The sequence below is a fragment of the Eptesicus fuscus genome, chromosome 6, assembly GCF_027574615.1.
Source record: "Eptesicus fuscus isolate TK198812 chromosome 6, DD_ASM_mEF_20220401, whole genome shotgun sequence".
Lineage (NCBI taxonomy): Eukaryota > Metazoa > Chordata > Mammalia > Chiroptera > Vespertilionidae > Eptesicus > Eptesicus fuscus.
The window spans coordinates 13,852,563-13,879,641 of NC_072478.1; the positions used below are offsets into that span (position 1 = coordinate 13,852,563).

Here is a 27,079-nt window from a genome sequence, read left to right on the forward strand (position 1 = left end):
GGGCCCAGAGCCCACCCATATAACCACTCCCCGACATGGTCTCACAGACATCAGCTGACTCCTCAAGAACAGAAACTAAGCAGCTAATAAAAATAACACTTCCCAGTGGACTTCAAAAATACTCAAATTCTGAAATGATTCAAAGTCATAATCAGTTAAGACCATGACCTGTTATGACAATTAAATGCATTCGACTCTAAGCAAATTAAAAATCCAACTTAAAAAACCAAGATCTTCAGAGTCCAAGTAAATTCTCCTGAGAAATAGCCAATGAAAAATATACAAGTAGTCTTAAAAGTTCTCATCACAAGAAAAAAAATATTTTAACTATGTACAGAAATGGATGTTAACCAGACTTATTGTGATCATCTTGCAATATATACAAATACTAAAGCACTATGTTGTACACCTGAAAGTAACAGAAAGCTTTATGTCAATTATACCTCAAAAAAAAAAAAAAAAGGTTAAATGAGGTCTTGAAGGTGGGCCTCTAGTCCAATAGGACTGGTGTCCTTATAACATACATATATGTGCATGCACACACACAGAAAAGGCCCTGTGAAGACACAGAGAGAAGGTGGTTGGCTATCTGCAGGCCAAGGAGAAAGGCCTCACCAGAAACCAACCCTGCTGGGACCTGGATCTCAGACTTCTAGCCTCCAAAACTGTGAGGCAAAACAAACAACAACCCAAACCACAAGCAAGAAAGGTACCTAAACCAAGTAACTTAACTTCACACAGGTCATTTTTGCAGGGGTCTGACATTCCTTTAGCTATAAGTTTCTGGTACAGTTGACAGGGTAGACAGAAACCATGTGTAAATGTAATACAATCAGTGATCAGTTGCCTAGAATTATTATTTCTTCTAGTCAACTCTGGATTGTGTAATCCCTTTTATCTATTTAGTATTTTAGGAGTTCACATTAAGCACCTATAACTTACACATTATAATTCTTATAATCTGTAGTCTATAAATGTCTCTCTCCTATTTAAGGAAAATCAGTGGCAAGGACAAACATTATATTTTGTATTCAAAGATATTGCTACCGATGGCAATAATAGGACACAAATAGGATGTTAAAGACTATTCTTTCAGATTTTATGCTATTCTGCTGACATAGAAGAATGACCATTAACAGTATTAGCTCCAATAAGACTCCCATCAAATACATTTTTTTTTGCCAATGGGGTGTCTGATCTCTGGCAAGTCTAACACCAGGCTACTGGGGGCAGGCTGTCCCAATGTCCTTACCTCAGTATAATGTGCACAGACTCCAAACGGGATGTAATGTAGGCTTTGGTGACTTCAGGAGTATAAGTTTCCAGCATGTGGGGCTCTGTGGCTTTCACATATGGCACAGAGGCTGCCAGACGCTGCCATAGGCTCAGGAGATAGTGCACGCTATTTGGGGCAAATTCCCAGTGCTAAGGAAAACCAAAAGAGCAGGAGGCATACTTCTTATTTCTGTACACAATACACTAGTCCCATGCCACTCGACACAAAGGATAAAGACTTAAAAAAAAGATGAGAATCTTGTATGGGCTTTGTTCTGTGTATGGCAATTAGTCTAATGTGTTTACTAGTATTTCAGAGACTATGCAACTAATGAGAAGAGCTGTTCTATGCTGGATGAGTAAACCTTGCCACAAGGAAAACCTTGCATAAGTGGTTCTCACACATTAGTATGCATGAGAATCACTTAGAGAGCATGTTAGAAATAGACACCAGGCCTCCACCCGGAACCTAGTGAACCAGAAATTGTGGGGTAAGATCCAAGCACCTGTCTTTTTCATTAAGCTCCTCAGATGATTTTGATGCAAGCCATAACGTTTGAGAGCCAGAGCCCTATATTACATGAGGAAGAAAGAGAGGGCATTCACTCTCTCTTTACTCTGTCTAGTTCCCTGTTCCACTCTTGCCTATTGTGACTCTGAGGGGATTCTCTTTGCCTTGTAATTCCTATGTGTTCTCCCAATACTCCTTGCACTTTTGTAATACACAGAGTAGACTACCATAGTAATTACTCTGCAAGGTTACCCTACATGTATTTATAATTCACTTTTGCCAAGGGGGGGGGGGGGAGAGAATATTCTTAGAAGGCTAAAACCAGTGAGCAAGAGAAGAGGTTCCAATGTTTAGGAAGAAAGAGCCAAGCTATCAAAGACAAACCTGTAAGCTGGTCACTGTGAAGTTAGCTATCAATCGGATGACCTCAGGGTAGTTTTCCACCTTTACTAATTCTCCCAGTTGATAGTTACTCTTCAGTCGGGCCAGTAGTCTGCAAAACTCATGGTAATTGTTTGGGTCTGATAAACTCTGGTGACAGCACAGGAGGAAAATAAAATGTAAAATGTGACTCACTATACTTCCGAATGACATTTGGGATGGCATCAGGGGAGGGGGGAAATCTACTTAAACTTGTTAAGATTCGAGCCATCATTCAGAAGGACACATCTGTATAATGTTTAAAAATAATTTTTTAAAAAAGGATGGGTACTTTGCTTATCTCATGTGTTCACAGTAATCACCTTGTGGCATTAGCCTCAACTGAAAGATTCTGAAACAGAAGCCCAGAAGGATCACACTATGGGCCTACGGTTGTAAAGCTGATAAATGGCAAAAAAAAAGGGCGTGATCTAAGATGTAACTAGTCTGCTTGCTTCTCATCAATTAAAAGAAAAAGAAATTTTCATCTTCACATCTGTCAAACTTATCAAGAACAATTAAACCACAGCAGCAAAGTTATGCAAATGTTTTATATATTTAAACATTTAATAATTATAAATAAACTTATCTATTCCTATATTATGTTTTATATTTTATACTTATATCAAACTTTTGATTTATTCGCATATAATACCAGCATATTTATTTTTCTTATCTATGTCTTCCTCTATTGGCATAGGGGGACAGACCTTACTTTGTTCACCACCGTATCCCTGGCACATGGTAGGTGTTTCATAAAATTTGTTGAATGAATGAACTATGAACTGATTTTATGATATGTCCTAGTGTAGAGAAGTTATACTTTTAAAAAAAGAGATGTTTACAAAATCTTGGGGACTGAAAAAGACAAAAAGGACTACTGAGCTATGGAACAAATATTTGAATGAGAAATCTCTCCCTTCCCACCTAAAAGCTGTTCTATATAGTTAAATAAACAATGCACATTCAAAAAATTGGAAACAAAAACAAATTTAAATTCTTAATTTCTTAGGGGGAAATGACTCTAGCTCTAACCTTATTTTCCTGTGCAAAGCGATCCTTCCCACAACTTGTGCATTCCTAAGCTAGAGGGTACAAGCTCCTCGTTTGGGCCAACATTCTCAAGAACTTTCTACAAATACAGATTCACTTAAACCTTTTAGAACAAGACTGAGCTGTTTTCTGGGATTTCCACTAAGTATGGCCTGTAGATGGATTTCCTTCTGACTTGTAACAGACACACACACACAGAATCATATATATCACATATATAGACATAGCAATCATATAGTTATTCAAATAAAAACAAATCCTCAAATTTTACCTGTGGATTTTCCAGTATTCGTTTAACACCATCGACAAGATGAGAGAGAAATTTGGCCCTCTCTGCATTGTTAAACAGGGATCTTCTAACGGAGGCAATCTGTACTAAGCAAGATAATACCTAAAAACAGGGCACAATCCAAACACAGCTCGTATTAAAAAGATTGTACAGCTATTTTCATGGCCTTTTCCACTCCTCTACTCTTCTTCTTTACATATGCCTCTAATTCTCTTCTTCCAACCCCTGCTACAATTATAATATAGAAAGATCAAAGAGGATATAGCTTAGGATATCTAAAACAACTTTATTAAAAGAAAAAAAAAAGAGCATTACATCCAATCTGATCATAACAACTACTTAAATTCACACTTTGGAAATTCCTAAACTTAGGCATTATTCTCTGACCACCCCAATGCTTCCTTCATTCTTGTTAACATACATATTTAAGGCTTGAAAATACCAGGCAATTCATGGTTTAAATAAAGTTTTAGATTTCGTGTGTGTGTTTTTTTTTCTTCCTGTTTTATTAAGATCTTTTGGCTAATCAGGCTTTGCTATGTAGTGCTACAATGAAATATCTGGGCCATGAAAAAACCAGCGTTTACACTGAAAGCATTTTACCCTTTCCCTACTGTGCGAGATATTTATACTCTCTGCTGAACCAGACCTATTTTCTACCCTTCACCACCCTGCTCTGTTCCCTGGGAGGCTGACCTCTGTGAGTAACAGCAGCCCAGCTCCCTTGCCCTCTTGCTTCTAGTTGGCTTCAACCATTGGAAAGTACCAGCAAGGAGATCAGGGCAGGAGGAAAGAAGTGTCACCTCCCGCTGGGCCATGGTTGGCAGTCTCTACCTCTGCTGGACATTGTACAGCCCTGCCCTAGGCCACAGCTTCAGCTTTCTCCTGAGCTCCTACCTGGCCCCTTGAAGCTTCCCACAACTGCTCACCCCAGGGGGTATAGTCATCACCTCTTCTTAGATTCCCTTCATTTTGCCCACACCTTTATAAACAGCCTTTTCATTAATTACCCTTCTTGAGTACATTACCTTTTCCTAACTTGATACAAACAACACTGAATTCATGTTTTGTTAAAGCAAAGGAAGGTCTACATTAATTTGGAAAAGTACAACAATGACCAGGAAGTAGTCCACTGTAGAAACACTGCGCCAAACACCCATTACTATACTGTGTCTTCTTTACGTTTTGCACAACGGTATTTTACCTCAACCATCTGAAACACCAGGCCACCATCTTTTAGGACAAGATGAGACCAAAAGAGCTTGACATCTGCAGCAACTTGTCATTAAACAGGAATAATTTTAAAACAATTAAGACTTTATTGCAAGAACTTTTAAGCTATAAGCTTGACCTTGGCTAGATAACCAACCAACCCTAGTATTTCCATGCGTTAGTTCTATGATTTTGTACAACAAAATGAACTTAAGGCTCATTCACCATTGCAATTTTCTAGAAATAGGTTTGCTTTAGAAACTGACTCACCAGAGGTGAAAATGAAGGAGGGATGGAATGATACAGGTCAAAAAACAGCTGCAGAGTTGAAGAATCTAAGAATGCTGAAAGAAAGACACAAAAGCACTTCACTGAGCATGTCTGCACACTGCCACTGGCTGAGTGCTGGCACCGCGTTAGGGAGCAGATCTTTCCGCTTTCTTCACTTACACGGTGCTTATGATCTTTGAAAGTGATAAGCTAATAAGGGCTTTTTGTTTCCCGTTTTAAGGCATAGTTTTTGGCTCTTCTGAGAAACAGATCATTCTTCTGATTCTCAGAAACTTAAGACAATAGGGCTCTGTTCATAGCAAGAATTTTTATCCTTAGGAACACACAAACATAAGCACATGTTCTTTTGCTTGATTTTGTTTTTAAAGCTCAAATGAATAACCTAATGAAAGTCTCTAGGTGGTTAATGTAAGAAGGTCAAAGTCATACTGGTCAGTAATTAAAGAGTTCTTTCAGGCTGGGCGATCCATAAGGTCTCCAAGAAACTCTCCCTCACATTATGAAGACAGATGCTGAAATTATAAATGCTCTTGTACAACAAACAGGGACTGCCAGGGGTCCTGTAGACCGTCCTGCAGATACTGCGCAGAGCTGAGCAGCAGCCTGTTTCAGGTGGGGCGATGCTCTTACCTGATCTCCAGCTGGTGGGAATCTGTACTGTGCACAGGTCATCTGAGGACTCGTCAGTAGATGTGCCGATGAAATCAAAGTTTAGGCAGTTATGAGTAAGTTTGAGCAGTTGCATGAGCAAACCATGCTGACTTTCATCATTCAAGTTTAGATTCTTTCCAGAAGCCTGTAAAAATTAACATAATGAGCCCCAAGCAACCACTCCTCTTCCAAGCTTGCTACTAGACTCACAAGCAGACTGTTGAGCCAGAAAGGGAGGACTACATTTCAACACAGAAAAGCCACAAGATGCTGCACTTCTATTACCTCAATGCCACCATGACAACCCTGGCTCCTTATTACTATTACAACACATTTACTGTAAAACATGAAGCCGGTATTTAAAGAAATCCCCCCTTTGACACTTATTCTTTCCATGTAGACATAGTGGCCACAGGGAATCCTGAAGCAATATGTGTGGTTACTTCATTTGCATGTGAAATTCTAGCTATGTCTAGGCAGGGCTAGGGTTAAATTCTGGGAGGGAGTTCTAGTACGTTTTATATCCTGTCCTACCTTCCTTCCTCTTTTTAATATTACCATCATCAGAATCAACAAAAATCTTTCAAACCAAACCTAAAACAAAACCACCACTTAATTTTATTTATTCACTGGCAGTTAACCTGCCTGTAGCTCAATACTGGTCCATAGCTCCTGGGATTCTCATGTTCAAAGTTCATACCAGCTATGAACTTGGTGAGAGCTGACTAATTGTTTTTATTTTTTTTAATATATTTTTATTGATTTCAAAGAGGAAGGGAAAGGAAGAGAGATAGAAGCATCAATGATGAGAGAGAATCATTGATCAGTTGCCTCCTGCCTGCCACACACTGAAGATCGAGCCTGCAATACAGGCATGTGCCCTGACTGGGAATTGAACCATAACCTCCTGGTTCACAGGTCCACGCTTCAACCACTGAGCCACACCGGCAGGGAAGCTAGTTGTGTTTTGATAGTATCAGTGAGGAGGATTCAAACCTTAGTTTTCTCAAAAGCTTTTCCCCTCCAGGGGGTAAAACAGTTTTTTTCTGGGCAGCTCACCCAACCTGAGTACTATCTGGGAATTCTGAGATAAGCGGGCAATTGAGGAAAAAGATGGACATCATTAAGTGGAATGACAAAGAATTCAAACTTGTTTCTAAAACTAAAACTGGGCCCTAGCCAGTTTGGCTCAGTGGATAGAGCGGCAGCCTGTGGATCAAAGGGTCCCAGGTTCAATTCTGGTTAAGGGCATGTACCTCAGTTGCAGGCTCCTCCCGGCCCGGGCCCTGGTCAGGGCTCGTGCAGGAGGCAACCAACCGATGTGTTTCTCTCACATCGATGTTTCTCTCTGTCTTTCCCTCTCTCTTCCATTCTCCCTGAAAATCAATCCTCAGGTGAGGATTAACAATAACAACAAATAATAATAAAACTAAAACTGGGACACACTGAAAAATGAGAATAAGAACGAAAAACCCCCAAGTCCCCCAAATGAACAAAGAGCCAGAGACTAATCCCATTTATATTTCTATAGGGACAAAGCAGCCAAACATTGTTATAAATGTGTAGAACATGTAAGTTAACATTTCTTAGTTCAACTCTATCAATAAATGAATGGAAACACCAACTATTCTATTTTAAAACAGGTAATTTCCTTATGTGATACTGTCTACCCCTTCAGGTTATGAAATCTAAATGGATGTTAAAATTCCAAAATCTGCTTTCCTTACAGATGTTGCTTGTTTATTGGCTGCTTTTAGCTCAGCAGGGGACAGGGAGTCAGACGAGTTTTAGTGTGCTAACAATGTCGTCTGAGCCTGCTTTCAGAGCACTACATGCCTTTACTCCACACAGGAAGATTTTATGTGGCTATAAAAAGAACAACCAACAGAATCTCAAACTTTGTGGTAAACTAGATTCCTTTAAGATAGGAGCATAGGATAATATTCTCTCACTGCTCTTCCGTAGGGAAATCACAATCCTTTCTCCAACACCAGTGCTCAGGCTGGCAAGTTTCTTCAGCATCTTAGAGACGGGTATTATGTGAGAGGTGTTGATGGTGATTAAAGAGATGCATAAATACCTATGGGGTCACTCACCTGTCACCCTTTCAAAATAAACAGGGAAGCAGGACCCAGCCTACCATCTCACCTGTTTTAGTAAATTGCAGGAAAGTGTGAAGATATCAAATAACGATGAATCTCGGAAAGAAGAGGCAATTTTTCTGTGCTTGGTTAAAGGATGGGTGGTGTCTGCCTGTGCAGAAAAATAAACAATACAAGTTTTAGAATTAAATAAAAAGAAAAAAAAATTTCATGCAGACTTCAAATAAAGTAGAAAGATTTCCAATAAAAGCCACATAAATACAAAATACATTTTAAACATTTAAATTACTATAAGAATCATATAAAGTGAGAGGATGCAAAGGACAATAAGCTGCTAATAGCCAGAATATCATGTCTCCAAGGTTTACAGAGGGAAGACAGAAGGAGGAGTGAATATCTCCATTGCAAAGTTTTAATTTCCTCTACACCTAGGTAAAATTTAACAAATTTTGGGCAGATACTGGTAAAAATTACTATTATGTTGCCCTGTGGTTTAGTTTCAAAAACACATAGTAGCATGGCTTGGGTTTTGATAAACAATCCACTGGGCTGAAGTTACTGCAGAATTTCCAAAACAGTCAGTAACCAGCAGCCATGGACTTCAGATGAATGACAACAGCCTGTAAATACTTTCCTCCTTCTCTAACCTATTTGTTTCTATGTGGAGTCCTGACCCCAGGCGTGAACACTTCAATTAAATCGTTATATTGCTCACTTATTTTCCTTTTTTTCATCTTTTCAGCCTCATTTTAAAGGTTTTTGTGGTTAAGGATTAAATCTTTTACTTCTTTAGTATGTCCTCTATTCCTGCCGCTACTCAATAATAAGTAGGTGGTAACTCAATAAAAGGGATTAAAAAATGTTAAAGGTTGTCAGGGTATTTTTTCCAATTGAAAGCTTAAATCTTTCTATGCACTGACCAATTCATCCAAGAGGAAGCTCATTTTGCTTTTGGCACATTAAAGAATAATGAGGCAAGATTTCTGACAGCCAAGTTATGGGCCCTCCTGATTTTATTTCTAAGCTCAGACAGGAATGGTAACAGAAATACATTTTCTGATTTGAATCTGACAACCCCTTAACTAAAAAGCCCCACAGAAAATTTAGTTTATATAGAGGTTCAAAATATTCCTCATTTCCAGCTTCAATGTCACTGTGTTATCATACGTGTCCTAGATAAATAAGCTACTGCTGGATTATACATCCTATAACACATATAACCTATTATGCTGATCATAATACCAAGAATAATTACATTAAGTATGTTACACACATTTCTATTGTTTTCTTAAGACAAATAAAATTTAAGTCTTTTTTATACCAACACTGATGTATTTTGTGAGGCCAAGCTTCACAAGGAGAGAACATGAATCCCACAATCTCTGCCCTTAGTTAATGCTCGCTTTCCGACTACAAAGGTAACAGTAGTTAAATAAGTAGTTAGCCCTAGCTGGTTTGGCTCAGTGGATGGAGCGCTGGCCTGTAGACTGCAGGGTCCCACGTTTGATTTTGGTCAAGGGCACATGCCCAGGTTGTGGGCTCGGTCCCCAGTGGGGGGCGTGCAGGAGGCAGCTGATCAATGATATTCTCTTTCATCATTAATGTTTCTATCTCTCTCCCTTCCTCTCTGAAATTAATAAAAATATATTTTAAAAAAAGTTATTAAAGCACAGTCTTTGGAATAAGACTGTGGATTTGAATTCAGATACTGTTGCCTGCTAACTGTGACACCTTAGACAAATTATTTAGCCTCAGTTTCCTTCTCTAGAACATGGGATACACAGTACCTTTCTAGGACTATTGTGAGAATGAAATAAGTTAATACAAGCAAAGTGCTCAGAATAGCGCCTATCACACAGTAATCACTCAAACGTATAAGCTATTATTATTTTGATAATTATCGACCACAATGGGGATTGTATGTGACAGAGAACACGTACAGCCTCCAGATTTTAATAGGCTAAGCAAGTGTGTTTAAAATAGTACCAATACAATTAAAACTTCTCATAGGTTAATAAAAATGTCTGTACAATTATGAGCAACAGCAAAAGTGATGCCAATGTAATTATTAGCTGACAACTGAAGGGTGAGATATTATAACTAATATTAATACTGGCCTGTTCAGTAATTATAAATTTTAGCTGGATACGCAAGTAAATGACTGAAAAATAACAGCCAGAGCAAAAGAAAGCCACTGGTGTTTCCTCTGTAGTGATCTGTATCATCAATGACTACTTAAAACATTTGGTATTTAGTAGACTATTTTATGCATTCTGAAAAGATTATCAGCAAAATCTTTAATAATCGGACGTGGTAATTTATTTTTAAATGATTATAAACATGTATTAATGTATGCAGCAGAAGGGGCACACAAATGATGCTGGTTCCACTTTTGTGATTCCCTTTTTAAAACTCATTCTTTTTCATTAACAAATAAATTATTTCATTAAGCTTTTGACTTAGGACCATTGCTCGTATCTCTAATAGTGAACATTAATACCAGTGAGGAAAGCTGAGATGGGGATAAAATATTCTGGAGACAGAAGGGGACCAAGACAAAAAGAGTGAGGTAGGTTGTACTTACAGAGGAAAACCCAATGCAATTATTTCTTTTCAAAAGGGCATTAATCACTTACCGCGAAAGCACACAACTGCCAAAAACGATCATCCCACACAGAGCAGAAAACACCAATACTAAGAAAAATATGGCACTTACTTCAATGAGGAAGGCTGTAGCACTTACTTGATTAATTTCATTGGTTAGCTGAGATAAAATTGTGACGCCAATGATGCAGTATTCAACACTATCCTGGTAAAAAAAAAAAAAAAGGAAGAGTTGGTATGTGCAGCTCGATTTCAGCACTGGAGATGCAGTCACACTTTGGAAATGACAGAATCATGGGTTGCTATTAAAACTGCCTAGACAAGGCAGCAAGGAACCGTAGTTCAAAACTGCTGCTTTGCAGGACATAAAACCTAACAGCCATAAGGAAGACGGCTGAATCTGACTTCATCAAAATTGAAACCTTTCATAATTTAAAAATAACCATAAGCATTATACCATGCACATTATAAAAAGAGAAAGTGGCAAAACACACTTAAGATAAATTACAAATGAATGTGTAACAATTTTCAAAGAAACTGTATACAACAACAACAACAACAAAAGGCAAAGAAGCCGACTTAAAAATGTACATAAGATATAAGCAGGAAGTTCATAGAAAAACCAAAATTAAGTAGTAAATTAACCTATGAGAAATTGTTCCGTCCCATTCATAACTCAAATGCTGAGATACCAATTATTTTTACCTATTAAATTGGAGAAATACAACAGTTGAGCTTTCAGGGTGGAGGTACAGGGAAATAGGCACCTTCTAATTGTTGGAGGAAGGAACTTTTTTGGGGGGGTGATTTGGAAATATCTTTAAAAGCCAAAATACACATATCCTTTTGCTTGAATAATTAAAATAATCCCTATACACTTATTCAAAGTATGACAAGATAGATATATATGTAAATCAATCAATCAATCTACCTACCTACCTACCTACCTACCTACCTACCTACCTACCTACCTATTTGGATAGTCATTGAGTGTTTATTTAACAGTGAAATATAGAAGCAAACTTAATGCCTACCCCTAAGAGATCAGTTAATTAAAGTATGGTATTTTAGATCAGAATAGTATGTAGGCATTAGAAAGAATGAAGGAGGGTTTGTTTGTGCTGATGTAAACATACAAAGCCAAAACACATTATGGGTAAAAAAGACACAGACAAGAACATATCAAATAATTCTATTTTGTGTAATTTCTAGAGAGTAGAACTATATATAAGTATATGCATATTGCTTCTCCCATTCTTATTACATTAAATATATACATCATACCTGTAAAAACCTTGTGACGTCTGTGATTGCATTTCTGAAGACATAGTCATCCTTCTGACAGTCAAACCAGCCCAGCTTTGTGATTCTGGCATACAACTGAATAAGTGCTTGTGTCACGAAAGTAGCCAACTTTGGCCGAGTGGCAAGGTAGTTGAGCACATAGTTCCCTATAAAGCAAAAACAATCCACATGACATAAAGCTCTGTCAGGGAAGGGCATATATCTTTAAATGTACTAAATGTCCAAGAAATGGCAAAATTATGCTATTGATTCTAAACTCCCTTACGTCTTCATGCTACTGAGAAATGGGACTTTGAGTGTAAGATTACTAGGCTTTCTAAATGAGAATGTTATACTTGTCACAATGAAGAACCCGAAGTATGGCAGCCTTGAATCTATTCCTAGATGGTTAAATCACACAGTCTGCACAGAATTCAAATCTTTAACAATGTTTTTCTTAGTTATTAATGGCATAAAGACTGAATTAAAGAAACCTTCTGACAACTAAAGGGGTTACTTAGGCTTATCTAGAAGTAATTATTCTGGGCACTCTTCACTTTCATAAGCTCAAAATTCTGGGGGTGGGGGAAACCTAGATTCCAGATATTCTGTATGCTTAGCAATTTCAGGACATTATCAAACAAGCAATATCAATTTAACTATTACCACCAGCACGATACTAAGCAAACTAATTTCTTTAAGGAAGAATAGACAATTCTCTACTTACGAATATCTATTCGTTGCTCCAATGGTAGAGGGTTGTTTGTGCGTGATACAAGCTTTGTAAGGCATGTAGCTGCCAGTAACTGGGAGTACGATGACTGTGAAAAGAGGGGGTGGGTGGGGGCAAATGTACAATTACATTTTATTGAATTAGCCAGTCATAAGATTTTTTTTTTTTTTCATTTGGAGATATCTGCTCAGATTCAAGAAAGAATTGTTTTGCTATATTAAATCTAGATTTTAGAGCATCTATCATTCTAAGAAAAAGAGGCCAATATAGTAGCCTGTGCTCCATTTGGCTGATTTCAGTCATGAACAAGGGACGAGATCAAGTAAATGGCCTGATCAAACTGAACCCAATATTTCCATTACTTCAAGGGAGCACATGGGAGAAGGGATCTTTTCAGAAAGGTATTAAGGTTTTTAGAAGACAAATCTCTTTTCATTTAAACCAAGAACTCTTCTCCCATCAACAGCCTTGTTAAAGTGATGTTTCAAAAAGTTTCACCTCAAAAATATTCCCAAAGTCACCTCAAAATATTCCTTTAGTATGGTAGAAAGAAAGAAAAAGAAAGAAGTATTAGAGGGAAGATCAAGTAAAAGGCTTGATCAAACTGAATCCAATATCTCCAATACTCCAATATCTACATTATGCTGTATAGTTAACCCCCAAATTACTAGTATGTCTTTTCACCAGCACAGCTATCTATCAGCTACAGCTTTGGAGAATATACTAGTTTTAAAGTAAATTCATAACAATTATTTATGAGAAAGAGAAATTATGGCCACAGAAATGGAGTAGCATTATCATATTCTCAAGTGTGGATTTTAATGAATTTTAACCTTATACAGAATCAGAATTATCTATCTGATCATAATGTGCAAGAAGGAGCCATGTGCGAATTCCTCCATGTGACTGTATTACATAATGTCATAAACAGAGACAGACTCAGTACCATTAAAATAATTTAATCAAGGATCAAGGATAATTGTCTATAAAACTAAAAGTCCTTAAGACAGTACGCTATCTACAGGCATTACATTATACCACCAGTTATAAAAAAAATTTAAGCTTAAGAAAAAATCTATAAAAGTGACTTTGGCATGTGACTTTTATTCAACACCCCTGAACAGGTTTTAAACTGATTAGAGTGGGTGTGTCAAATCACTAATAACGTCAGAGAGGCTGCTGTAACATGGTGTATAACTAAACACTACAAAACACGCAAATGGTCTCCACACATAATTCCAATAAATCTGTTAGGTCACGAAGAAGTCAACATAGATGAACAGGGAAGAATCCACTATGATGAGGTGTTTTCGTATTGCAGAGGTCCTGTTCTATTGCAGCTGCTCACTGTCAGTAGGAGCGTCTCCAGTTAGCATAGTGTCACACAGGGAGTCAAACGGGAAAAGCTAGTTGTGCATTGTCCACAGTACAAATCTAAGTGGATCAATCCTAAGATCAAGTGACTGAAAGGAAATATATAAAACACTACATATGAAAACAGAACAGAGCACCGTGCAATCTCTGCCCATGACTCTGTACCCTTCGGATACTTGCAAAAAGAGTTAGCTTCTCCAACTACTAAAGGATAATTTTTAGACTGTAATTTGTTCTGTTTACTGAATAATACAGTAACTCTACTAATGAAAATGTAAAAATGGAGCCACCCAGAATTGTACCCTCTGAACAAATTAGTTTCTTTCGTTCTTTTCCCATTTCCTTCCAGTCTTAGGTACAGCACTAGCCTCTAGTCTGGTTGGGATTCCACTCTCTCAATGCCCTTTCATGATGGTTGGATTTTTACCCCTCCTCAGACCCCCATCTTCCAAAAATATTTATCAAACTATGTCTCATTAAAAGTATTATTTTGATCACTGCCACTGCTATTTTTAGCTAGAAGAGGTTCTAATTCCATTTTTAAAACTGTAACTTCAATACTTTTCATTGTCAAGACCATTTCCCCTATATTTCTAAGGCAAGAAGCAGCAGCTGTAGCACAGAGGAGGAAAAATAGAGAAGGCTGGGGAACCTGTAAGGTGACATGGACTTTGTGGATAAGAAGTCATTTATATACAGACCTTCCTTCTTTGCAAGGAGGTAGTGATTAAGAATAAACAACAGAAAAGGAGTCCCAGAAACTAGACAACATAAAAAATGACAGGACAAAATAGATCTGTTCGGTGTGTTCAATGAGATTTTACTGAAGAGGCTATATGGCCTTCCTTCTTCTTTTTCTTTTTTTTGGCTAATCTGGCAGGTATGGTGCTTTTTAAAAGTAAAATTAAGAAGGCAAAGGCACCTAGAAGAATCCCAATTCACCCCTAAACAAGAATATATTTTCTTAAACATGTTATCCTTTAGGATTTTTCAAATCTTACGTACACTTCCTCTTTCGAGGAGTAGCTGGCACTTGCTCAGGCAATCGGGGCTGTTGGTGAATTCAACCAAGGCTTTCTCTGCCTGGAGCCGAGTGGTTGTATCTGTGGTTTCATACAGCTGTTTGCACAGATTCTCTAACTGGGCCAGGCTCTGGAAAAGATCAGTCAAGAAAGAAATCAGTACAGCCTACTATATAAGCAAGAAACCGTGCTTGAAATTACTGGACAAAAAGAAATAATAATCAATGAAGAGAGACTTGCTTCTCAACTCTGAGGAGAAGCCAGGTGACCTTTATCTAAAAAAAAAAATAAAAATTATATATATATATATATATATATGTGTGTATATATATATATATAATTTATAGCTCTTTATTTGATGTTTTAGAAGACAAAATGATAGACTGCCTAATCAATCTATATATTTTTTCACTTACTCCGTTAAAAATCAATCACAAATGATACCTTTTTTCCTTGAAAATACACATTCTCCTAAGCTTTACCCAAAAGCTTTCAAATAAAAATTCACAATTTATTTGTTTGCCAAAATTATGACTAGTCAATGCTGTAAAATGAAGCACATGGACACATACTATAAATGTCACATATATCTTTACATAGTTTTACATATTTCCTCTTTGCCAAGTAGTTATTAGCTTACAATTATGTGCATGCATACAGATACCAACCTCTCTAAGAAAACTTCAGAATGTATGTACATACGCACCTTCCTCCCTGGGTCCCTCATGGCTAAAGTTCCGTAGCCAGGAGTCTTTTCTGTTGTACTTTAAACTCTTGCTTCGGTTCCAAATTTAAATGGCAGGGTCAAAATAAATTCAACCCTAGCATATGCTCACACAGAGATAAGACAAGGGAAACGCCCCCAAATAAACCCTTCTCTCCAAATCTTGAACCAGTTCCAAATAAGCAGGAAGGGGATGGGCGTGTGCTTTGGTCAAACCCCAGAAGGACACAAATCTACTTCCACTTAATGCGGTGTTAAAAAGCAGAGGAAAGAACTAGTAAGAGTTGACTTAATACCACCCTGCCCTAACTAGAAATGGTGAATGGGAGGAGGCAAAAACATCTGTTAGTGTTTAAAGGAATGGTTTGGACTTTAAAAAGGAATCTATGCCTATTTTCTACAGTAGCAAGCAAGATGTGGTTTAAACAGTTCAAAGAACCCCACTACTAGAACTGACAATTCTGATAAGAAAAAAAATATTTTAAGAAACCAACCTGGGTGAATAGCCTAAAATAATATTGCACAGCCACAGTCTGCCCAAGACTTTTATTACCATGTTATTTCACTGGGCTGTGACTATAAATCACAGTTTTCCCATTAAGCAGGAAAGCTCTTAGGGCAGCATACCTATTTTACTCAACATGATTAATAAATTTCAAACATTAACCTAAAGAAAACCAGAAAGACAAATACTGACACTCCAAGATCACCACCAGTCTCACTTCAGAACACAGCAAAACAACAAAACCAACCAACCACCCTTCACAACATCTCGGCTCTGACCAGGCCTGTGTTTAACTGGTTCCTCCCTGACCTACACTTAATACCTTCTTCAATGCAAAAGCACAGAGAAAACTGCGCTTGCAAAGATCTCAAGGAATAAAGCTCTGTAAGTAGTATCTGGATTTTTTTTTTCACATAGCTTATAAAGACAAAAAATTAATTACAAATATTCCATAAAACACATATGAAAGTCAGTGATCTGCTTGCCAATATTGGTCCAAGACCCTACCGACAAATAAATCAGTTTAATTACAAATTCCCTCATCGAAAAGTTTTTGTTTCAACCTACCAGGCAAGTTTTCCCTCCCTCCACCTATAAAATGGTTCACTTAAAAGAAAGGGAACACATTATTTTAACTAAATGGGAAGAACTATTTTAACGAAATGGGAAGATAGCTGTAAAATCTGGGATTGGGTATTAGCAGCCTCAAAACCTCCACAGCCACCACACCCTGAGCAGATTCCCTAAACAGTCCTGCTGCTTAAGGTATAATGATATCCTTAAAGTCGGATAATCAGTTCCTGGTGGCACCTCCAATGCAACTCTTGTTTATGTTCATTACAACAAAGTTGTTCACACAACGGCAAAGCATCTGTCACCAGTAGTTCCGTACTGCTAACAACAGACATGCAGGTTATGGTGGGCATCTTGTTGTTGTTTTGCTTTAATTTAGCAGAGAAAAAACATACTGCAGGGTAAGTCTGGTAATGAGTTTTCAGCTCAGGAAACAAGAATGTTTAAAAAACAAAAAGTAATTTGACTATTTACACAAACAGTTTGGAGAACTAGAGCTTTTACTTCTTTGTTTCCAGAAGAACAAATAGGAAACAATTTTGTTTTCCCAAACAATTAGTAGAAACATCTAAAATCCACAGGGTTGAGAGACATTATATTTGCCCATACTCCCCATGGAAGGAGAGGGGCTGAGACATTTACATTATTTTGTTTGGATCCTCATGTTCCCAAAGTAAATCTAATAGATTATTCTGAATGACCTTTTTCTGGACACAGAATAAAATAATTTATCTTATTTGATTAGCTATTAAGACTAGTAACTTACATTTAGGGTAGCAACAATACAACCCAGCATCTTCCCCTTTTGCTTGGTCATACCTGTATGAAACCTCCTCCCATTCACCATTTCTTATTAAGGATGGCTACCACATGACGCCAGTTCAGTCACACAGAAGCCCCCAGAGAAAAATGCCTATTTTCTGTTCCTGAGATGATCAAACCTATAATCCACAGAGAAGCTTCCATCTAGTCCCACTGCAACAGAGAAGCCCGTTGGGTTGGGGCGAAATACTTCACAGAACTGGAAGGCAATCTTCAACTAACAAAGTATTGTTTTAGTAAAAACGCAAGGCGATCAAACCCCCAAGCCTAGACCACACGATTTCACCAGCAATAGTTACAACAAAGGTATTAAGAGAATATATCTTCTTCAATGTTTAGCAATGTTATTTTTAATATAGTCTCTTAAACCCGGATAGAGAAAATGTAGCTCAATTATTCTCTTTTCAATATAAGGTGCTACCAGTTCAGACTATGAACCTCAGAATATAATGATTTATCTGAAGATTAGAAGAAAATGAAAATTTTGTTTGTACATTAGATGCTATATACTATCCCACAAAGTAGAATACCTTGGAATTTATTTTTATTAATTTGTAAAACATGCTTTTTAAAAAAGCCTAACAGTATATACTTTTAAACTAGTCTCACTGCTTTAAAAATATCCACTTGGAGGTTTACAGGAGACTAGGCTACTCTCTTTGAAAAAGGATTTGATGACATTCCCACTAATGCCAACTACTGAACTAGATAGAAAACAAGCACAATCCTTGGGTGGCTAGTGAGCTGTGCAGGTGCTCTGCAGGGCACATCTGTCGGAACCACCTGGAATGATCAGAAGCCACAAAGTGTAAAGGCAGGCTCAACCCAGAGAAGTTCTCATGAAGAGTATAGAGTAGAATTACCAATCTAATAGCTGAATTTTCATGATTAGGATGCCTTAAATATAAAAAGAATTGCTGGGAGATAAAATCAAGCCATTTTCAACCTGTTTATAAACTACATCAATTTAGAGCTTCAGTTGGAATTTTTCTGTGTTCTAGAGAACACTGTTAAATAAATTAAAAGATGTATACTGAACCTGTCAGAAAACGAAGCATGTTAAAGATCTACAAGTAAGGTTTAAAAGGCGATATACTAAAACTCCTAAAAATTCAGTAACAATAATTATTGAGAGGTTAAAAAAAAAAGTGACAAAACATGCAGAGTATATCATGTGTAATATATGTTAGCAAATTCATAGATGAAAATGTGGATGAATACAAACCAATTATTTCTGGAGGTGAGATTATGGGAGACTTAATTTCTATGTTACATATATTTCTGTAATTTATTATCACAACCATATACTACTTATAAGCAGGAAAAAACACACCCAACAACTGTATATAGATTGAGCAAATTTAAGTTACATTCTTCTTCTAAAGTAACTCTTCTAATTAGTAACATATTACTAATTAACAGCTGATTCTGTTTTCAATCAGAATTCATAAAACCAAAAAGGCAAAAGGCTAAATTTTTAAAAAATATGTCTCTGTTTATTACCACTTTTATTTTGTTCTTTCTTACCATTAATAAATGTTGACAGTTTTAAGGGCCTGAAAAGAACATTTCATGCAAAGTTTCCTCTTGTTTACCAAGTAATCTAGACAGCAATCTTGTAGGTCAAAGCTATTTTGGTTTTATACATATATTAGCAGATCTCTAGGATGTCACTGCAGTGGGGCCAATGGGGGAAAGTAGATGGCTCTCTGAATGAGAATGTTTACATATACAAACTGTTTATTTTTAAAAGTTAAAGAAAAAAGTTTACGAAGCCAGTGCACAAGACTAGAATCTATACTTTGCAGGAGAACATCCGAATGGCCAACAACAAATGAAAGGTGCCGCAGCTCAACTATCATCAGGAAATGGAAACTCAAACCCCAACGAGATGGCCATTAGAACGACTAAAATGAAAATGCCCAGATCAAGTGGATAAGAAACTGGAACTCATACACTACTAGTGGAGTCTGAGTTGGTTCAAACACATTGGAAAACTGGCAGCCATCTATGAAAGCTAAACATATGGATACCCTATGACCCAGCCATTCCACTCCATTCCACACCTAGTAGATGAATGTGCTAAATTCACCAAAAAACACGTACAAGAATGTTCATGGCAGCACTAAATGTAATAGTTCCCAAACAGAAAGCCATCATAGTAGTATGAATAAATATTTCATTAAAAAAAAATATCTTTATTGATTTCAGAGAGGAAGGGAGAGGGAGAGAGATAGAAATATCAACGATGAGAGAGAGTCACTGATCGGCTGCCTCCTGCAGGGCCCCCCCCCCCCCGCCCCGCTTTTACTGGGGATTGAGCCCACAACCCAGGCATGTGCCCTTGACTGGAATCGAACCCAGGACCCTTCAGTCCCCAGGCCGATGCTCTATCCACCGAGCCAAACCAGCTAGGGCAATATTTCATTTTTTTAATCTGCATGCTGGTTTCACAGGCACGCTCATTTTGAGAAAATCCATTGAATGTACATTTATAATTAGTGTATTTTTCTGTATATTATATTTCAATAAGAAGCTTTAAAAACAGATGCGTGGCCCTAACTGGTTTGGCTTAGTGGATAGAGCGTCGGCCTGTGGACTGAAAGGTCCCGGGTTCGATTCCGGTCAAGGGCATGTACCTTGGTTGCGGGCACATCCTCAGTGGGGGGTATGCAGGAGGCAGCTGATAGATGTTTCTCGCTCTCTGTTCCACTCCCTTCCTCTCTATAAAAAATCAATAAAATATATTAAAAAAAACAAACAAACAAATAAAACAAAACAAAAAAACAGATGGATGAATGAATGCCACAGTTTTCCCCACATTCCCCAGGTATTTACTCTCATCTATTTCTTTCTGATACTTTGGAAAAGAAGTTCATCAATAACCAACAACTGCACGTTAGATTTAGAATGTTTAGAAACACAAGTCCCATTATTTTCTCAGTAAATAAATAAGGTAGGACTTATGGATGCATTTAAGGACATTCTGTTTCTGAGAGTACTAAGAGGGTGAGTAAAACTTTTTGGTTGCAGATGCTGTGTAATGTGTATTGCTGTAAAACAAGATAAAACACATATTTTTGGCAAGTGATAATGCCATGCAAGAGCCTTGCATGCATTAGATAAGGATGGCAAGTCTGCGAACATATGAGACTGCAAAATTTACACTTCAAACTACTAATCAATTCTAATTTGTAATAAACACATGATTTTGCATCGTGGGTAATAGGCAACCAAAACACATGTAAACATTACAAACTGCCAGACTAAGTATGCCTGGTCACTGAGTGGTTTATTGACTTATAAATTTAATTCAACAGTTTCATTTAACATGTCCCTAGAAACCGGTTTTGGTCCCTTCTCACAGTCACTAATGGTGCAGAGAAATACAAGCTGTAGTGTAAGCTGAATTTTCTGAGGCACTGGTGTCAAACTGGTGGCCTCAAACTGGTCCATGTTTCTGTTTTTCATCTGGTTTAAAACTTTGGTTTTAAAGTTTAACAAAGTTACCAAAATTTCATAATAACACCTGGTTTTCTAGCTTCCCATTAAAAATGAGAAGATCTTATAATACTGGACCTGCATTTTCAAGTGTCACTAATCAGATGACACTAAGAAGTCAGTGCTCTGGGCAGGCTGCTCTAGGGACCACAGTCCCTAAGCACCTGGACACTGCAGACATCTGAGTTTTCTCGCTTGAATGGAATTTTGTCTCATACCATTGGTTCCCTCTGGGAAGTCAAAGTTAAATAGTGAGCATATGGCAGTACAACAGACTTTGGCTTAACTTTGGGTACTAACTTTGTGCCAAATGTGAACTTTTGAGTACAAGGGGCTACATAAAATTTAGGCAAAGAATTAGATGGAGAATTAAGCACTGGATATTGGTCTTAGTAATTAACTGGGTGACTTTGGGCAAGTCAATTTCCTTGAGCTTTAGTTCTCTCCTGTGTAAAATAAATGGGTATTATTATATTCTTTTTAAAAGACACTCCCAATTCTAAAATACTATGATTGCAATATACTGTTCTTCCTACTTTAATTATTTAAGTAAATCAGATTTAAAGACAAGCAAAATTAAAATTAAAATAATGATGAAAACAATAGGGCAAATTTTTTAAAAGAGAGAATTACACTTAAAAAATAAATCAGGCAATACTCACTGTAGCATAGCAGCTTACCCACAACTTTAGTGACCCAGCAGCAGGAACAGGATCCCTTTGGCGTGGAGGGTCAGTACAGTCTAATAGTTAAGACCTCAGATGTCAGACAAATCCCTACTCCTCTATTTACTAGCTGTGGAAATATGATTAATTACTCAAATCTTTCAACCTAGCGTTCATTTCTTTTAAATAGAAATAACATCTACTTCACAAGGTTGGAAAAGTCAATGAGGCAATGTATGTAAAGTGTTAATTACTGACTTTATTACTGGCTGTTATTGATTACATTGGCTACTAAAAGCTGGAGAACAACATAAATGAGTATAAAAATCTGTAGTTTCTTCTAGAGGGGTTATAAATGCCTTTAACTGTAAGGCTAGAGGGTTGGGGATACAATATACAATTGATCCTTATTCTTCGAGAATTCCTTATCTGTAAATTTACCTACTTGTTAAAATTTATTTGTAACCCCAAAGTCAATACTTGCAGCAAGTTTGTGGTCATTTGTGGACATGCACAGAAAGGTGACAAGCTTGGAGCCTGACACACACATTCCCAGCTGTGGTACAAGGCAAAGCTTAGCCTTCTCGTTTCAGGCCTCATACCATACTATCTAAGTGTCCTTCTGTGGTTTATTTAGTGCCATGCTTTTACAATTTTGTGCTTTTTGTTGCCAATTTCACTGTTTAAAATGGCCTCCAAGCATGGTGCTGAAGTGCTGTCTAGTGTTCCTAGTAGCAAGAAGGCTGTGTGGAAATACATTAGATAGGCTTCATTCAGGCATATTAAATAAGCTGTCTACACAGAAACACACATAAAACAAGGTTGTAGTTTGGTTGATGAAAATGTTATGACCAGAGGTTGGCAGGAACCTAACCCTGTATATCCTTTAGGCAATGGTTCAGTATTTGCTAATTCAGTGTTCCTGGACAACTTTATAGAACACAAACACCAAGAATAATGAGGATCAACTGTATTTCTGGCATCACTGGGTGGTATTTAGTACGTATTTCCCCACAGAACTTGATTATATTGCCACTGTTACAGGCATTTGTTCAAACAGGTATTTATTAACCTTTTGCACTCGGATGTCGAGTGTGACTCGACACGGTTAGCATTAGAATAAAGGAATCGAGAAAAAAGCAAGCGAGTGCAAAGGGTTAACTTATATAACTTTCATATTAATGTCCATAATACTAAAATTGTTATTTTTGGTCAATCCTCACCCAATGATATTATTTTCCACTGATTTTTTTTTTTTTTAAGAAAGAAAGTGAAAGGGGGAGAGAGCGAGCCAGAAACACTGATGTGAGAGAGACACATTGATTGGTTACTTCCCGCACTCACCCCAACTGGGGCCAGAGATTGAACCTGCAACCCACCCAGGTACGTGCCCCTGACCGGGAATCAAACACTGACGCTTTAACCACTGATCTTACCAGTTAGGGTCATAATACTCAAATTCTTGCACAACTGGCTCAAATGTCTGCTTAAATTGCCATTTATGTTGATTATGTGTTGTGACTTTAGGTCATGAGCACTAATGTACACATACACGTAAAGGACAAAAGTCTGCTTTGGTGTCTGGCACACAGTAGGAGCTGCATAAAGATGTTTTGCAAAAATAGGTAAGTCTAACTCTTAAGCTTCTAAAAGGACTTTGTGTTAAAATGACACAACTGACCACACATCTAATTTTGTTCCCTCCCAAACTTAACTGAAATAACACTAAAGGAATTTCTTTAAAAGTCATAAACCCACAAGGATTATGACAGGAGAGGGGTCAATAGCAACAAAATTTTAGAATCCAGAAAAATCAGTAGTAACTGACTTAACTGACTCAAGAGAGCCAAATCCCTTGCCAGTGGCGGGGAAAATCAACCTGATTTACACACCATGCTCAGGTGTGAAGGTGAAGTGGGGTGACCACAGCAAAGAAAAACAGGGTGAGAGTATTTTTGAGAAGTCAGATATCTTCCTTTACTCTACGCCTCTGAATGGCTGTCCCACGTTCTCTGGCCTGGGATTCACCACGGCAGTCAAAAGCACACTTGATGATGTGGACATCATATAAGCTAATAGGTTAAGTGGCCACGTGTGCATCCCATGCTGCTGAGTCTCTCCTTACTCTGTTCCTTCCACCCAGAAATGCCTGTATCTAGACTATTATCTAGACAGGAGTTTAGAAGATTTTTCCCCTGAGAGTCTCATTAGTCATAAAGGAAACACCTAAAAAAGATGCACTAATATAGGGGTTACCCAATAAATGGCACAGTCCAATTACCCTACTTGTCTGCTTGATGCCTCAAACAGACAAGCCTCACCCCACACTTAGAGTTTCCAATCAGCTTTGTAGTCTCTTAATCTTGATTTTAAGCAAATAATCAAGGGTTACCAGAAAACTGAAGAAAGACTTTAATATGGAAGATAGTGTTAAAAACAAGACAACAGACCCAAAAGGAAATTGCTTATGTCAAGCCCCATGTCACCAAACTGAGACAATTAGTTTCAGCTCTCCCAGAAATGGAATCATAAACCAGTCAATCAGGAAAGTAACTTGACACTAACCAACCTTCCTTTTTGCCTATTATGACTTCCTTATTCCTGCTCTTCCGTCTGTAAGTCTTTCGTTTTACACAGCTCCGCAGAGCTTTCTATCTGCTAGACTGGATGCTGTCCAACTGAAATAGATATTTGCTCAAATAAACATAAAAATTTTTTAATATGCTTCAGTTTATCTTTTAACAATTTGAATCTAAACAAACACACCAAAAGCAACCTACGAGGAGCAAAGAGAAACTGCAGGGAGAAGGAAACTTGAAAATATAAAAAAATAAAAAAATAATTGGGGGGAGGAGGGGATATTAACCTCACCAAAAGATAAGAAAACATTACAACTGTGGAATAACAAGAAGCACTGAAAAAAAAAAAAAAAAGATACAACAATAACAACATACACATTTAAAAAACATAAAAGAGATCTCAGAAATTAAAAATACAATAGAGGAGACAAAATATCTACCGAATGCTTTTAGCACAACAGATGAAAATCAAGTCACACCCAGGCTCTTACTGTGAAACCTCATAAACCTGAGGGACAAAAAGAAGATTCTATAAGCTGTGGTGGGACAAAAAAATAAAATAAAATCCAAGCCAGGTAACACATAAATGATGAGGGATCAGATGGCTCTGGACAACACAAAAGCAACACTGAAAATAAGCCAACATAACAATCAATGTCTGCAAGATTCTGAAGGAAAATGATCAACACAGAATGCTATACGCAGGCCAAACACTAATCAAGTGTGAGGACAAAAAACCATGCTATTTCAGGCATGGGAGGCCACAAGAATCTATACCCGTGCTTCACCCCAAAATAAGAGCAATCTCATAAAAAGGTAAGCATGGAATGCAGGAAAGAACTACAAAACAGGAGAGGGACATCAAGGGACCCCTGGGAGGGTGGTGAAGGAGATGACCACTGTGTGCTACTCATCCAGAGGAGCCAGGCCTGTCCCAAGCAAAGTGGCCCGAGGGGCAGGTCACGTGCCGAAAGGCATCACCAAGATGCCTGATGCCATGCAGGGCAGCATACCTGGGTGAGAGTTCTCATGTTAAGAAGTTTTCACCTTATTCCATATTAAAGGTCACAGAAAAGCTCTCAACAATGTAACTGCTCAACCTTAAACTTTGGAAAGTTTTTATAGATCTGCATAATCATTTAAAACTAACATTCTAAGGACAAAGGCAGTTGTGCAACATTAAAGGATGACTTTGAAATCAACACTGCATTTAAAGGCTGTAATAAGCTTTAGGCATAACATTTCTGTACTCTACGGAGTTCCAACTAGAAAAAATAAAAACACAATAAAGTTGGCTTTTGTCACCTTCACTTTCTTGGTAAAAGAAGTCTGTCTCTGCAATGCCTTTTATGAAACTTGATTCTGTCATGCTGACAGTATTAAAAGACCAAGGCAAAATGGTGAGTAAGAGAGTAGACCATGGAGGCCACGCAGGAATTTTCATCTATTTGTGTTAAGCATTAGGTAGACCCTTTCATTTTGACAACTGATGTTCTTCAGTTCTTAGGAACGGAAGCCAACACACAGACACTTGGGAACACAAATTTGCAGTTTGAAACAATCATATGTGTAAATAAACTTCTCTGCTATATTACCATTGCCCTGAAACCTTATTTTTAAAAGCACATCTGTACAATGCTATAATCGTTCAATACTACTGTTAAAAGTGTTAAGTCACATCTCTAACAATTTAAATTGGAATATACTGTCTACTGCTATTCTCAGATTTTTTCCTTACAAAGTTAATAATGATTTTAACCACATAGCAAGCATGATCAAACAATTACCTTCTAAAGGTCAGAAAGTGATAGCCTATTGGTTAAGTATTAAAGGAGCCAAAATGTGCGAGTTGTATAAACTTTCACCTCATTTAGTCCTGGTTTCCAAGAATTATTTGCTTTGAGTTCTATACTATTAAAGTTACACTATAGAGAGATACTGTTGGGCCACTATGTATTTGTCAACTTAATTTTATGTTCTTAATATTAGTTTGGTACAAGATTCAAACTTTATAGAGTATTGAGGGTATTTTGGGCAGAGTCATATTAAAATATTAACCTTTTGCACTCGGATGTTGAGTGTGACTCGACACGGTTAGCATTAGAATAAAGGAATCGAGAAAAAAGCAAGCGAGTGCAAAGGGGTTAAAAGTGCCATTTGAACACTGATCCTATATAATAAAGAGGTAATATGCAAATTGACCATCACACCCTCACAAGGTGGCTGCCTATCACCAAGCCAGCAGGGGGGTTAGTGAGGGACGACCAAACGACTGAACAAGCAGGCTGTGTGGGGCGACCAGGCCGGCAGAGGGGCAGTAAGGGGTGACCAGGCCAGCAGGGGGGGCAGTTGGGGGCAACCAGGTTGGCAAGGAAACAGTAAGAGGCAACCAGGCTGGCAGGGGTGGGGGGGCAGTTAGGGGCGACCAGGCCGGTGGTGGTGGGGTGCAGTGAGGGTGATTAGGCTGGCAGGGGGGGCAGTGAGGGTCGACTAGGCCGGCGGGGGGGTGGGGGGGGGGCGGCAGCAGTTGGGGGCGACCAAGCCAGCAGGGGAGGGCAGTTAGTGGTGACTAGGCCGGCAGAGGGGGGCAGTTGGGGTGACCAGGCTGGCAGGGGGGCAGTAAAGGGTGACCAGGCCAGCAGGGGTGGCCAGTTAGGAGCGACCAGGCTGGCAGGGAGGGGACAGTTGGGGGTGACCAGTCCGGCAGGAGGGGCAGTTAGGGGCGATTAGGCTGGCACGCAGAAGCAGTGAGGGACGATCAGGCCGGTGGCGGGGGGGGGGGGGGGCCAGGGGGGCAGTTAGGGGTGAACAGGCAGGCAGGCAGGCAGGTGAGCAATTAGGAACCAGCGGTCCAGGATTGTGAGAGGGATGTCCGACTGCCGGTTTAGG

The 27,079-nt window shown here is 38.2% G+C and overlaps 1 protein-coding gene across 1 annotated transcript in view; it reads right to left on the reverse strand.

The window, feature by feature from the left end:
- The window catches only part of XPO7 (exportin 7), a 94,346-nt gene that overhangs the window by 22,082 nt on the left and 45,185 nt on the right, over positions 1-27,079 (reverse strand). Inside the window, exons 2-11 of the mRNA XM_054717233.1 lie at positions 14,805-14,951; positions 12,420-12,513; positions 11,693-11,859; positions 10,548-10,613; positions 7,851-7,955; positions 5,682-5,847; positions 5,031-5,104; positions 3,531-3,650; positions 2,171-2,317; positions 1,253-1,425 (exon numbers count right to left, since the gene is read on the reverse strand). Of these exons, the coding sequence (XP_054573208.1) occupies positions 1,253-1,425; positions 2,171-2,317; positions 3,531-3,650; positions 5,031-5,104; positions 5,682-5,847; positions 7,851-7,955; positions 10,548-10,613; positions 11,693-11,859; positions 12,420-12,513; positions 14,805-14,951 (1,259 nt within the window). The remainder of the gene's footprint in view (positions 1-1,252; positions 1,426-2,170; positions 2,318-3,530; positions 3,651-5,030; positions 5,105-5,681; positions 5,848-7,850; positions 7,956-10,547; positions 10,614-11,692; positions 11,860-12,419; positions 12,514-14,804; positions 14,952-27,079) is intronic.